Source organism: Epinephelus moara, chromosome 2 (assembly GCF_006386435.1).
Source record: "Epinephelus moara isolate mb chromosome 2, YSFRI_EMoa_1.0, whole genome shotgun sequence".
Taxonomy (NCBI): Eukaryota; Metazoa; Chordata; class Actinopteri; order Perciformes; family Serranidae; genus Epinephelus; species Epinephelus moara.
This window is the reverse complement of record NC_065507.1, coordinates 2,115,737-2,131,022: the sequence shown is the minus strand read 5'-3', so window position 1 is coordinate 2,131,022 and position 15,286 is coordinate 2,115,737. Positions and strand designations below refer to the sequence as shown.

At 40.9% G+C, this 15,286-nt stretch overlaps 1 protein-coding gene across 7 annotated transcripts in view; it reads right to left on the bottom strand.

Moving 5' to 3' along the window:
* LOC126402874 (eukaryotic translation initiation factor 4 gamma 1-like) overlaps window positions 1-13,605 on the bottom strand; it is a 52,149-nt gene extending 38,544 nt beyond the window's left edge. For 3 of the 7 annotated variants that reach the window (XM_050065197.1, XM_050065219.1, XM_050065234.1), the window contains exons 1-5: window positions 13,302-13,360; window positions 4,154-4,206; window positions 3,822-3,943; window positions 1,742-1,825; window positions 45-77 (exon numbers count right to left, since the gene is read on the bottom strand). In XM_050065197.1, coding sequence (XP_049921154.1) covers window positions 45-77; window positions 1,742-1,825; window positions 3,822-3,896 — 192 coding nt within the window. In that variant the 5' untranslated portion in view covers window positions 3,897-3,943; window positions 4,154-4,206; window positions 13,302-13,360. Of the gene's footprint in view, window positions 1-44; window positions 78-1,741; window positions 1,826-3,821; window positions 3,944-4,153; window positions 4,207-11,565; window positions 11,658-13,301; window positions 13,361-13,538 lie in introns of those variants that run through there. The other 4 variants (XM_050065204.1, XM_050065227.1, XM_050065211.1 and 1 more) reach the window with 4 other exon arrangements.
* Window positions 13,606-15,286: the final 1,681 nt, after the last annotated feature.

Below are 15,286 nucleotides of genomic sequence, written 5' to 3'. Positions count from 1 at the left end.
AACACCCCACCCCCACTCATGTTAGTCAGTTGTGCTGTTAGTACCTGTTGGTGTATAGGCCTGGGCCCTGGGGCAAACTAGAGGAGGAAAGGCAGACAGGACAGAGGTTAAGGACAAGAGCACAAGATCCATGCTTCACTCTTCACTGACAGGCTTCTTCCAGTTCTGCTTCTTTTCAAAGGCTACTGTACAACTCTTGTCCAGACGGTCATCAGACAGAATTAAGCCCTGTTTCCACCAAGCAGTATAGAGCGGTACAGTATGCATTTTTTACGTTTCCATGGTAGAAGTTGTGGATGGTACCAACGGAAGCGTTCCTCAGCGTCCCCATGTTTGGTCCCCCCTCTGTTGGGGTACCTAGCACACAGATCTGGTACTAAAAGGTGGAGCTGTGAACACTGCAGTCTGATTGGTCAGTAGAGGACGGTCACTCTGCTCAGGGCTGTAATGTGGCTGGTTTTGAAGCTTATGTAACCACTGTTCATACTGTGGCAAGTCTTACATACATTACTTGTTTTGCTGCCTCTCGCAGCAGCAGTGGGCTGAGAAAAAATAATTTATTTATTTATTTATCATTTTATTTATTTTCACTGGGCTGACTGCCGGCAGCTTTTAAGGTGGAACATTTACTTGTAATGTTACTCAATGCATGACCATTCCATTAGTTTCTATTGTCTCTCTTAGATGACATACACTTTTAGTAATGAGCGGATCTTCAATCAAATAAAAATGACTGAAGATATACAGTTAGGGCTCGATGGAGCAGCGAGTGACAACAACCCCGCCCACATTTAAGAGTATCGTTCATGGTGGAAATGCTAAAACGATCCAGGGTCTAGAAAAATGTGTACAGGGGTTACTTTTGTTTCTAAAGGTACTTTACCGAAAGTTTTTGGTGGAAACAGGGCTACACAAGAGGAGTCTTAGCTTTCTGAAACTGACAGCTGTGCCCATATTCATTAGCAACTTCCTTTTCTTGCTTGCCAATTTATTTACACTATTATTTTAACAGTAAAAACTACATCATTTACCTGATCATTACAGTAGATCTTAATGGAGATGACAAATAACTATGAATAAGACTGCATGTGAAACTTTTACAACTTCACTTAAGAAAGGGTTCTGCCAATTAATTGGTGGAGCTTTAATAAATTACAGCAAATGCAGCTGAAACTACTTCCAGTCAGTCAGGAGCATTTGGAAGTAAAGACTTTAAATCATGTAGAGAGGGTCGCTGTGAGCATGTTGCACACTAAGCTGTGGTATTCTGTGAGGTAGAGTACGAAGGACAGGCTGACACTGACAGTAAAAATGGTGCAGAACTGGAGAGAAGCAGGCAAACAGACATGCAGTCATTGTAAGAAAATCACAGGTAGATTCAGAAAACTGTACGCTCCGTTTTCCACTGGGAAGATTTCAGATAGCGACAGTGAGTAGCAATTGTGCCAAACTTGCAAACACAGGGACATTTGCAGCAGGAAGAAAAGACCTTGACAGACTATCACAACTGACTGCTTTGTCTGTCACTCACATGTCAACAGTGGAGGCTAGGAATTATACAAAACACATTTTTCATTTATAAAGCACCACAGAAAATAACCTGCACCACAAAGGCACAGTTTAGCTGACAGAACTACTGCCTCTGATATAAGATGGAAGAAGTGGCCTCATTCTTTTCTAGAACGGAGCAAAGCACCACTGAAGGTGTGCTGTGGTCTGGGCGAGCAGCGGGAAGGCCTACCTGTCGGGCCTGTGGTGTTGGGTTCATTTGTGGAGGCGGGGTGGCAAACACAACAGAAGGGGGCTGCCCAGGGGGGAATGAGGGCTGCAAGAGACAGGAAGTGATATTAACAGCAGAAAAGTGCAACGCAGGAGAAACAAAGAGTGAGAAGGCAGTGATCAACAGTAGACAAGTGGTCAACAAGTGCACGGCTCCTCAGGCTAACTTTTGTAGTGACATCCATTGACCTATCCATTTTCACCCACTTATCCAGGGCTGGGTCACAGGGGTAGCAGGTCAAGCACCAGCATCTTTTCATATTTAAGTTTAGGGAGCAGACAAGGAGCACAGAAGTGTATTGTACCTTTAAGCCGGGCTCAAACTACAGGAGTTTTAAAATCCTAACCCATTTTGAAATCTGGTTGCATCATTCACATAGGGGGAAATTCACAGCTGTTCTTCTCTCTAGTCTCAAACATGCACACACGACAAGATTTGCAAATAATGGCGCGTCACACAATACAGGATATTTTTAAGATTGTCTTGCCAGAGGGAGCATGAATACACGACCTCATGTGATCTCATGGGGAAGCAGATGTAAACAAAACGAAGTCTGACGTGGTGCGAAAACTTGCTGTAATGATAACAGTGCTTTGCTGTGAGAAAGACAAAAGCAGAAGGCTAAATGAGTCTGGATGAGAAAATGGTTGGAGAGACGCAGTCGTCATGGTTTGTCTTTTCAGCCACAACTGGAGGTGAGATTTAAACTGTTACTTTTGTTAGATATTAAAACTATAATGCTAGCTAATGTTAGCCTCAAAGGCTTCAACATTTACTATTGCTTGGCAGCACTGGCAGGTGCTTCGTACTTGAGGACCATACCATACCATTACCATAATTGCCCAGGTTTTAAATCCAACACATCAAACACGTTTGAAGTGATTGGTGGGTGGGGAGTAGGGGGTGTCGACAAGTCTGTGAGCAGTAAGGGAGGCCTAAAGGCGAATTTACACTGGTGCGTCAGCTCTATGCGGAGCCTACACTGGATCCTACGCACCTGGCCTACACCATTGTCTGTGTCACTCAGCAGTTACACCTCCAAAACACTAGTCGGCGGTGGGGTTGTTGATTCAAAAAACACCCAAAACACACATTAAACATGGCTTAATAGAGACAATTTCGAACACACAAATCAGCTTCATTATAACTCACAGCATTCACAGACAAACATTTGTCTTTATCTGGACACATTTTCCCCACAAATATGACATGCTAACGTTATTAGCACAAGCCTATGGCATTTTACATTGTATAAGTTAGCCTAGCGACTAGCTGACATTTCCTCTGCTCATATGAAGCCAGGATAAATCACACACAAGACTTAAAATGCTATTTTGTGGAGGCTTTATTGTCTTCACAATTTATTGTTTCTTATGTAAAATACAAGTAAATTTAAGATTTGTTTCCACTGAGGGAAATGGTTTCAGCTTACAAAAATAGACAGGAGGTCTGCGTCACCGCAATGTGTAGTTACATTTCTGGGGAGGTGCATGTCAGGCTATGGTGTAGGGTACGTCATAGGCTCTGCATGCCAGACTGGATTTCTCCTCTGATTGCTGGGAGGGGTGATTTGGAAAAAAAATATGTCTCAAACTGAAGTCTGAGTCCAGCTTAAGCAGGAGGAGGAGGGAAAACTTTCTGAATTTGAGGATACTCTTTTTGAAAGAAGAACATGGGGTATCTACTCCAAGTATCTGTGGGCAACAGTGAAGATGCTGCAAACTAGACTGACAGCTGACAACACGATGACACAGCAGCAGCAGCAGCAACACACGGCCATATTTATTTATAACACTAATACTAATCAAGATGGAGTACAACAACTGTTTTGTGGGACTTTCTGCTTCATGGTTGCAAGTTATACCAAAGAATGGCTCACAGCTGCTGCAACCATTTTCAACCAGAGGGAGTACATTGTTGTGCGATCTGCTTTTCATTATGTGCACACAGCCAGTGTCACCACAGCCCTTTTCCCTGAGAAACAGTGGAATAGAGCAACATGTCTTTAAAGTAGATGAAGTTTAGTAGCAGGGCTGCTTACCTGTGAAAGGCCAGGGGAGGGGGCAGGGTGGGGGTTGGAGGGGGGTCCTGTTATAGGCTGTGGTGCTTTATTCATTTCATGGAGTTCTGCATGGGGAGGCGGATGTGGACCTGTATACAAATCTGATGAGGGAGAAAACAGGAGGTTAAAAAGATCATTGTTTATAAAAACTACCAGGCATTTAATGAGTTATCATCACATTCAGTCCCAGAGTATTGAGATCTTATGACAGTGTAACACAACGTGTAGCAGAGAGGATAGAGTTCAATGTGATGCATGTTTTTAAAGAATGGGTCACAGATTACCAGCATAGGTCTCATTTGTATACTTACATTTATGAATCTTTTAAGGTCCCAAGTGTGGTTACACTGAGGAACGTATTTTCCTAAAAAACAGACAGAAAGAGAAACCATGTTTACAATGAGCATGTTTTGGCTCAAGGCACATTCCACATAGTCTTTTGTTAAATTAATTACAGGCAAATAATAATAATACACAGCACAGATGACAACATGACAGTGTAGTCTCACTCACAAACGAAAGGAAATGAAACAAAAAACAAAACAAAACTGGAATTATACGGAACAAAGTGAATAAAAGAAAGGACATATATAAGTTAGAAGAATCACATCAGTATTTCAAATGCTTAAGCTGACAGTGCTAGTACAAAAAAAAAATAAAAATAAATGACAGGTAGAGCGTAATAATAATTCTATATAGTTCCACGCTTCATTCAACCAAATTTTGTGCTTTGTTGTGCAACTTAACAATGATTTGTGGCTATAATTTTTTCCATAAGAAACCTGACTTTGCACTGTATTTTTCAGGACACTTAAATTCAAATTTGTTCTCAATTGTGTTTTAAATATAAATATTTTACCTAACAGAATAACTGTATTTAATATCTGGGGACAGTTTAATCCAGGACCCCTGATAAAATGTTTAAAGGTGTAAGTTCAAAAGAAAAGGTTGAGAGGCCCCGGCCAGGCCACAAACCTGCAGCATAGGCTTTTTAGTCGCAGTAATTTTATAGAAAATCTTCAACTGAAAGATTCTGGAGTAAGAGTTAATTGTTGTTTTGTAAACTGTTCTTTTTCCAAGGTATCAAAATGTTTGTATGAAGAGCAGCAGTAAAACCACAACTCTGCAAAATAAAATTAGAAATTCTTTATCAACGTTTTTTTTGGACAACCACTTCTGGCACCATGCACTAGGTACACCGACCTGTTGTCTATATGCACGTTTTTTAAGTTTCTGTTTCCGCTCCACTCCTTTATCAAATATTTAGTTTCTATGACCTCATCTTGATGACATGTCCAGTCAAAATAGTTGGCAGCAACTACGTTAACCTGATTCTTTTCAACAAAGGATGTACAGGCAGGTACGACACTGAGAGGAGCACATGACAAATAGTTGATGAGTTTAATGATACAAGTCTGCAATGTAACAGTCAGGTGTGATGATGTCACGATTATCTTAAAGGCAGAAAAATGATCTTCATACTGCTCACTGGTGGTGAGTGACTTACAGTTTGAAATGGCCTGAGAGGTAAAGTTTCAGGTGTCTTTAAGTGGAGTATTGCAAACGTCTTGGGATTAATTCAGGTGGGTGTTGTTAGCAAACATCACCAGAGCAATGCTAACAGTTAAGTAAAGCAAGTGAGTCATAAAAATTACACCTAGAGCTCACATTACAACAGTCAGTTAAGCCCACAGGGTCTATTTCAGCCAACTGCTTCTCTCGTACATACAAGCTTAGCAAGTCGGTTCCTATCCATCTGGTCGGCCTAAAAATGCTCAGCTCTGCCCTTAAACCCAGACAGATCCACTTTAAAATACAAAACATTTGTTCAGCAGTTATCTTACTTATTGGTGGACCAGGCAGACGTTATTTGAGGTTACAATAAATATTTCAGGGTAAAATTAGAACTCCAAATCAACCTGAAATGAACAAACAGCACATGCATGTTAAAATCACCCTAGCGTATGTATTAGAGGTGGGAATCAGCAGCGGCCCCCTAATACTACCGTGATATTAACACAATACTTTATTCACGATTCAATATCACTGCGATTTTAGACTGTTTGTGACATGCTAAGTATATCTATATAACATATATTACGTCCCCAAGGGAAAAAATGTCAACATATGTTTTATCTGATGAGATAAAGCCTTAAAAATCATTTTTATTTCAGTAAAATGTTTCTAGTGGACTGAAACTGCAACTAATTTTATTATTCTAGTATACTAACAAAAATTTTACTTTTAATTGCAATATTAATGCTTTATATAATAAAAGAAATCAATACTTAATGTCAATGTATCAATACAGTGTTGCCACACAAAAAAATTACGATGCTATGCTGTATCGATTTTTTCCACCACTCCTAGGCAGTAGGCTAATCAAGCACCCCAGATGTCCCTCTCCCCAACAACACTTTCCAGCTCCTCCTGGGGGACCCCAAGGCGTTCCCAGGCCAGGCAAGATACGTAAACCCTTGAGTGTGTTCTGGGTCTCCCCCGGGGCCTCCTACCAGTGGAACGTACCCAGAAAACTTCTCACGGAAGGAGCCCAGGAGGACCCTGATCAGATGCTCGAACCTCATCAACTGACCCCCTTTGACACGGAGGAGCAGCGGCTCTACTCCAGAGCCTCCTCAGGATGTCTGAGCTCCTCACGCTATCTCTAAAGCTGAGTCCAGCCACCCCACAGAGGAAACTCATTTCGTCCGCTTATATCCATGACCTCATTGTTTTGGTCCTTACCCAGAGCTCATGACCACAGGTGAGGGTTGGGATGTAGATGGACCAGTAAATCGAAAGCTTTGCCCTCTGGCTCAGGTCCTTCTTCAACAGGACGGTCCAGTGCAGCACATGCATCACTGCAGACGCCGCACCAAACCGCCGCCAATCCAACTCCCGCGCAGTTTTACCCTCACTCGTGAACAAGACCCTGAGATACTTGAACCTCCTCTTTAAGGGTCCAGAGTAACGTTATGAAATGTCACTGCAAGCTCTATTTACCATATAGCAATATTTTTTCATCATTAACTTCAATTTTGATTTGTCACTGTCACTACTAATGTGATATAATTAAAATTATAGTAATTTATTAGGTTTTTTTTGGAACAAAATACTGTATAATTAGCTACTGTTGAGACCAAAAATGACCAAATTACCAATGCACTCATTCACAGAACACATAGTGCCTGTTTCCACTTACAGTTTGGTGCTTAAAGTTCGGCAAAAAGTGTGCATTTAACAACAGCATCCAGAGGCCATGCTGAACTAAGTATAATTTACTGTCTGCAGAAGAAACTTTTGAGGATCAAAACTGAATGTCTGATATTTGGAGGAGGAGGAAATTTAATGTTTAACTCTGCTCAGAGGCAGGAAGGATACAAATAAGTAAAGGATTTTTGGTACATTTCCTTCACCGAAAAAGACAAACAAAAGGGAATACTAGCTTTTCAGGAAAACAAGGGCAGTTGACAAACAAATGTACTTATGTCAGGATGTCACCTAATCACTTAAATCATCTAGCGTTTTATTTGTCAGTCACTGATCCAGTGGATATTTCTAGGATTTCTAATTAAATCCAGTCACATTTACAAAACCATCCATGTCCAAAACAACTGTCCAAGACATTGCAAAATAATAATGTCTCATTACACATTAAACTTTATCTGCTTGATATCAAAACCATCAGCTCAGTCTACACTATGTATTTCTATCATTTATGTCAGAACTTTGTTAACGTACAAATTACTCCTTGTCCATACTGCGAACACAAAATATCAGGGTTTTGTAACTCAGGAAATGTAACTCCGGAAATGTGATCAGCAATGTACAGATTTTGATAGATAAATTTAGGGTATCTGTGTTGTATCAGTATAGATCTGATACTAGCGCTCTTTTAGGTATGTGTAACAAAACTGATAATTCGTTTATAAGTTTATAATAATAGTGTCTAAGAAACTGTTTATCGTGGGGCCTGTTAGCTGATACACGATCAGTTTAATCAGGCCACTACTGGCACTGACGCCAATTCAATGTATCAGATCCAGTCAAGAATCCAAAGCTACACGTGTAACGTATATCACAATGGCAGAAACTAGGTAGACATTTTTTTTACGCAATACTGTCACCTCACTGACTCAAGGGTCATTTCATGATTCCAGTGTTATCATCCTCCGTAGGTTATACAGCCTTTGCAATAGTGACACATTTGGTATTTATAGCCGAAGCCTACATTATCTCCGTCACTGACACACACATACACCCACTTTCTCTGGTACACACTCACTCACTCACACACACATACACACACAGAGAAGCAGCAGTGTAAAAAGCCTGAGTCATGATGAATCAGGGTGTTTTTTCTTTCTTTCAAAGAGGAAATCACGCTGCAGAAATGGTTGTAATCACCGCCACTGTTACCATGACTATGGCAACACACAAACAAAAGAAGACAAAAAGATAAAGGATTTTAACTGAGCTAGGGTTTCCTTACAGACACATGAAATCCCTAGAATAAAAAAAACTGTCTCACAGAAATTGATGGTAAGCTCATCATGAGAACACCGGAGCCTTGGAGAAACTCAACAATATAAGTTAGGGTTAGGAGAGACTGTGGAAAGGCGTCAGGGAGCAGTTCAAAGGCTCATCCACAGACAGAGAGATTGTCAGGCTGAGCAGGGCTAGCTGGGAGAAGACATGCTGAGTAAACAACCTCAAGGCTAAAAGAGGGTCTCAGACTAACAACCTACACTGCCTCACAGGCTTTGCTCCTCTCACTGGGGAGCACACTGATAAAAACCTTTACGTTTACGGAGGAATGCTTTTCCCCTCAGTCGTGAGACGTGGCCAGCTTCTTTAACATCTGCTGGGCCAGTGACACACACCGTCTACACCACACTGGTTAGTTTGCAGAATTTATAAAAATGATTAATCAGTCCGAATGCTGGGAACAGTCTGCAGCACTAAAGACATAGCCAAGAGGGGTACCCGAGAGGCTCCCATTTTTGCAGGAATCTATGTTATAGGGGAGCTGTGTGAGCCAGCACAATGCACCCCCACCTTACTCCACCCCCTAATCATACACAGTACAGTCATTCGAGCTGGTCTGACATGCAGTAGTGTGGAGCTCCAGCCACCAGCACCACTGCTGGTGAAACATGCGCCTTCAACTGTTGCATAAGTGTCTGCGTGAACTCCCATGACCCGCTGAGGAGGAGAGGGGGAGAACATAGTTTGTTAAAGAAGTTGGCTGTCATGTCACCTAAAGAGGGTGTAGCCACTGTGAGTTTACCGCTGTCTCTGTGCAGACACCATCGTCTAGACTCACTGTACCAAGTGCAACTGTTGTTAAATAACTGCTTACTGAAAAAGGCCTTTTCCCAGTGCTATCTACGCCGAGAGCTGAACAAACTTTACTGCCTGGTGAAGTCAGTGAAAAAACATGGCTGCTTTTATGAGTTTGTGGCCTGCTGCAGATATCAAAGTACTCTGGAAATGCCAAATATACATTGTACATCGTTACTTTAAGGAGTACTTGTAACGCACATACATACACTGATTCCTTAGCATTTGGTAGAAGCCTAGTATTGCCCCTTACTTATGCTTTCAGTAATTCCTCCGATGACTGGGCTGCAGGCTGTGATGACAGTACCTGCTACAGAGCCACTGTGTCAGCTGGGGTAGTGACACAGTCAGTACGTTTACATGACATCAGAGAAAATCGACATATTAAGTTAGTCTGACTAAACCCAGACCTTTCAAATACGTGTAAGCATGTTAGTCCGACTGAAATCATACTAAATTTAATTTCTCAAAGTCGGACTAACACACCCAGATAATGTGATTGGGAGTTGATTTCCTCCTGCATGTATACAGTCAATCAGACCTAAACTGACCAAGGCGCTCTGAGCATGCTCCACAGTTTCTGCCCCGGACTCTGACCTGGAAGTCAAAGCATTAAATGCGTGACGGAAGAAGCTGGTAACAGCATGGAGAAATCTACATCCAGAGCTGTGCATTTTTGGACGGACGAGGAGACACAGTTCATGATGTGTCGGCTGAAAGAGTTGAATATTTTAAAATACATGGATGGAGGAAAACATGGAATGGTCTGTGATGTAATAGGTCAACCTGAAAGAGGTCTAATACTGACAAGCTGTAAGGGGGCGTATCGCCACCTATTGTAGTAGAGTCAGACATACTTCTACGGCAATAGATCGATACCCATCCCGTGCTTGTATACCGGGACAAGGATAGCAGTCCAATTAAATGGCCAAGTCGAGCTGTAATTGTAGCTCCATTTAACTGTGCATGTAAAAGTACTGAGTGACTCAAAAAGCTTCAGTGGTCACAACCTTCACTTAACTCATCTGGATCACTTTAACTGTGGATAACTATAGCTTAGATTTAGCCTGAAAGCTGGAAAAGGGGGCACAACACGCCTGTTATGTAAAACAGACAAGTGTTTTTGCCCCAGCCTGTCAGCAAAACCAACATATTTTGAATAAACTAGGCCAATATTCAAATTAATTTACCTAAGCAGAAAAGTGCCAAAGTTATCTACAGTAGGAGTTAGGTTTCTGTGGTACCATGCAGTTTCTTAAAAGGGTATTCCACAGAGTCGATACTGCACTTACAAAGTTGAGGGACTTACAGGAGACACATTTAAATTGGATTGGTCCAAACTGAAGCAGCAGAGACCGAGATATATTGAAATTTAGCCCTTAGTCTGGGTTAATATCCAAAAACACCAGAAACTACAATTAACCATCCCTGTCTGTTATATGCCCACATCCTTTAAACACCACACACCCAGTGTGTAACACAAGCTTGTTGTTATAAATTTAAAGTCTCAAGCTTGATCCAAGATAGCCTGACGACATCAGCGGGGTTTATTCTTTCTTCTCAGACTTTAAAAAGCTTCCTTTAAAGCCACATCACACATTGTACCACTGTCTTCACAGACTGACAAGTACTCCTCATCAAAGGTAATCTTTATATGTTAAATTAGTAAAGTGCTCCTTTGACATAGCAGCTTAAACAAACACAAAACAAACAACACAGAAGTGTTTACATGGACATGAATAACCTGTTTATGATTGGGATTTTGGAGTATCCCGTTTATGTGTTTAAACATGTAAATACCATATTCCGTTTATGAGAACCCCAGATATGGTGGCTGGAGTACTCTGGAAGAAACCAGGATGTACACAGGGTATATGAATAAACCGATATCTCTGTGGTCATGTAAGCCTCATAAATGGGTTATTTGTGTCCATGTAATTGCTCTCAGGGATTTAACAGAACAAACATGGCCTTTACAACACCGCTCTGCCGCTGACAAAGGTCAATACCTAAAACAAAAAGGGTACGATCACATCTCCAGCTATGACGTGTCAGTGACAAACATTAAACAGCAAATGTGGCTCCAGTTTAGCTCCAGTGACACAGCATCACTCCAGCACAGCCTGTTCCTCCCCCTGCCATGCTCCTCTGGTTAACTAACATTCTGCCAAAACCCACACATGTCCAGACTCTAGGCTTTTTAAGTTTCACAACAGGAAGTTTGACAGTGTCCTTATGTCAGGCTTGATTGCACTTCTGCTATTAGCGTCATTCATTCACTCCAATTAAAGCATGTCACTGCTAAATATTCTCCTGGATTGTAGCTCGACAAAGACGTAGGATAAACATCTGCCTGGTTTACATATATGGTGCTCGTTACCTTGCATAGGAAACTGCATCCATTTTGGACCCACACTCTCAAAGGTCACATGTCTGCAGTCCTCAACATCTGCTTCATGCCTGCTGCAGCACGCAGGGTGAAGTGATCGACAAACAGCTCAAACATGAACACACCAGCAGCTACTAAACTAACAATCTGACCAGCTGTCAGTGTCAGGAAACAACTGCGACGCTCATACCAAGCTAGCTATCATTAGTAAAACGCCGGTGATTCGCCTGCTAAAACTGGTGTGGCACACTTTTGCTATGACACAGGGGCGTGTCTGTCAGTCTACTCACACACGCCGTACAGCAAAGACAGTTATTTGCATGGCACTGTCATGAACACGCATTTACAAAACACTCGGTGCTGCCAAAACACCTGCAAACAGAGCTGCGAAGACATGCTGCTCTATGTTGTGCTGTTAGCCATGTTGCTAACTTTCCTAGGCCCCATCTGGGTTTACCACGTGGTTTCTCCTGCTATTGGCGCGATGCACACCCCAGCTGCCGGCTTCATGCCAGCCACACCTCAGCCAACATGACAACCACCTACCTTATATAATGTAAAGCACAAACTTACTAAGCTTTAAGAAGGCGACAATGAAGACAGACGTGACGACGTCAATGAATGAGAAAACGAACCTAGATGACTGTCAAAGCTAAGGTGGTGGCTCAGCTCGTGTTTTCATCAGTAGCTCAGTCTGCTACCTCCAAGCTTTAGCTACCTGGGTATCAACACAGCAGCAGTGCTGTCAACGGTGTCGTGACAATGAGTAACGTTCCTGTAACTGCCCAGCATGAGTCAGACACCTCCGTTTCGTTTCGCAGGCCGGTTTGACAGCAACATCACCAACACCGGGAAAGCCTCCGTTTACACTGATGCAATACTGTGGATGCTGATGGGCAACCCCACATTTAGCAACCCAGCTCTCTCATGTAGGGGTGCTTTACATTACAGAGGCTAACCTGGAGGCACAGCGACATGTCAACCACCTCAGCAAGGCCCTAATGACGGTGTCACATGCGCCAAGCTTCAAAACAACTGTCCTGTCACATCAGTCTCCAGCCTCCTTTTACTCACCACCGTCACTGTCTCGTGATTTCCTCCTGCGTGTTAGAAATACCTGACCCCACATACTGTCACGTATTTTTACTGTCTGTCACTAACGTTAAACGCTAACGTTTGCGTGGCTGATGAACAGGAACACCCTAACTATTCCCAACCAGATATGTTAACCACCTTTACTACCTCCTAACCGCCGGGCACAAACGGTTTCAGATTGCTGCCACGAACGTTACATCGCCATCACATGGTTTCAGGTATCAAGTTATCAGTATGCATGTTATTTACAATCACAACTGTCAACAGACGTCGCTTCACTTACAGTCAGGCTGGCAAATATTAAAATACAAACTCCATCGCTGTCTGCTGGGAGGCTGGCACCGTGGCAAAACACGGCTTCGACACAACTAGAGTGAGTTAACCTACTGCTACCTATATAGCTTAACCAACCGCTAGCTAGCTAGCCAGCCGTGGGTTAGCTAGCAGCATTAATTAACCGGCGAAAACAACAACATTGTGATGCGACAGTCTATTTGTCGCTTATCAGATAGAATATATTACACACAAGATAACATGTTTCTAAACTTTACATGAGTGAGAGCTCGTTTAAGCTGTCTATCGGTGTGTTAGCTTGCTAGCCGGGGTAGCTAAAGTGAAGAAAGAACACCCACGTCGCATTAGCATGGAATGCTAGCACCCAGCTAGCCTGCTAATCCCTGAAAACACAGCAGGAACACCAGTCAGCAGAACCCACTGAAGAAAGTCTCCACACAGACGTGTCCGTCCACGATAAAAGGCGACACGCAGATCTGACTGTCCCCTCAGGGTCTCTATTACACCGCGGCTTGACACTTACAGGTTATTTCGAGCATTTTAATAAACAATTTAGCTCAGGACCCTGGCTTTACCTTTCTCTCCTTGAGTCCGCAGAGCCGGACGGACGGAAAATCTTCCCGGAAGCCGGTAGCTTGGTAGTTCCGGCAAAATCCCATCACGTGAGACTTTCCGAGTAATCACGCTCTCGGCTGTGTTTTGTTTTATCGACTTGATTATCTTTATTGTCTTTGTGTGTGAACAACACGACTATATAAATATTTCAATGTTACCTAATACATTTGTTCTCAAAATAGAGTCAATAAAACATATTCATGTAGATAAATATAGGAAGCTTAGTTTCACTTTAATTTAAATTAGAATTAATGAATTAATAGTTTTTTTATTTTGGTCACATACTTATCGAGCAAAGATTATTTCAGACATTTTTTTCACAGTCTGTAGGCTTATTTTCGTACATCCTATATCAACCCGCAATATCAACAATACCAAAGAAAGGAAATAAATAAATTAATACATACATACATTATATTCTAAACTATAATCCTTAATTATTTTACATTTTAAGATTTTTTTTTGGGGGGGGGGGGGGGGGGGTTAAACTCAGCAGAGAGCAACAGAATTTTAGCTTACCTCTTTAGTTTGACTCTCAAAACTGAAACACATCTGTATTTCACGTTGGTTCTCACTTTACATGTTTCATAAATAAACAGCCCTCTCAAATTTCCTTTTTTCCTTCTCTAAATGTAAAAAAAAAATTGAACACAGACAGAGAGGCCTTTGTTCACAATTTTAAAAAGTATTTCTAATGTTTTTAAATACACAATGTCTAGAAATTTGAAGGTATAGGACCCTATAACTAGATTTATGTATTATTCTAGGAGCTCTTTTTTCATACATGACATTACAAGTGAACAGCACAATATATACAAACATTTTCTATTCAACAACTCCCTTGATTTATAAAGAACAGCAATAGATTGAGATAATTTAATGTGTTCTATGTGTGACTTCCAACATAGTTTATGATCTATAATCACTCACAAAAAAATTAGTTTCATATTCTCCTTAAATTTCGGCACCATTAAATTCAGTTTTATTTCACAGTTAGCCTCAATACCACCTAACACAATAAATAAATAAATCAGCAACCATCTATAGATTCATGTTACACTATAATTAGGCTATGAATATTATTACTATTATTACATATATTGTATAATTAGTATAGAATAAATGTTCTACACAGAGTGCTTAGAAAATTAATTTAAAATATTGTAATGGCATAAATCTGTGCTAAAGCAAAAAATATTTCTCAGCCACTGTTCATGACTTAAAGCAAATTAAAATCTAAATTTAAAGCATGTTATTACTATAATTATAATAATTTAAATTAGACTGAAAATTTTGAATTCCAAACATATTAATATTATTATTAGTTTATTTATTTATTAAATTATTAAAATTATTGAATTATTATTGAATTATTTTTTCATTAAAATTTTGCAAATGTTCCTCAGGGTGAGCTGAACTCAGTGACATAATTCTCATTTAATTTTTTTTAGCACAGTTCTCATAATGATTTATTGATATCAGCACAGTGGTGGATCCACATAGGCAAACATTTCATCAATTTGATCGACAACTAAAAACTTATAGACATGCTATTTCTAAAGATACACTTTTTTAAATCTATCACATCTTTTCTGCAGGCCTTCTGTAATATTATAAGATTTTATTAATAAACAGCAGACTGACATAAATGACCAGGGATACAGTGTCAGTGATGTCATACAGCTGAAAGCAGACTCAGAAGAGGGGT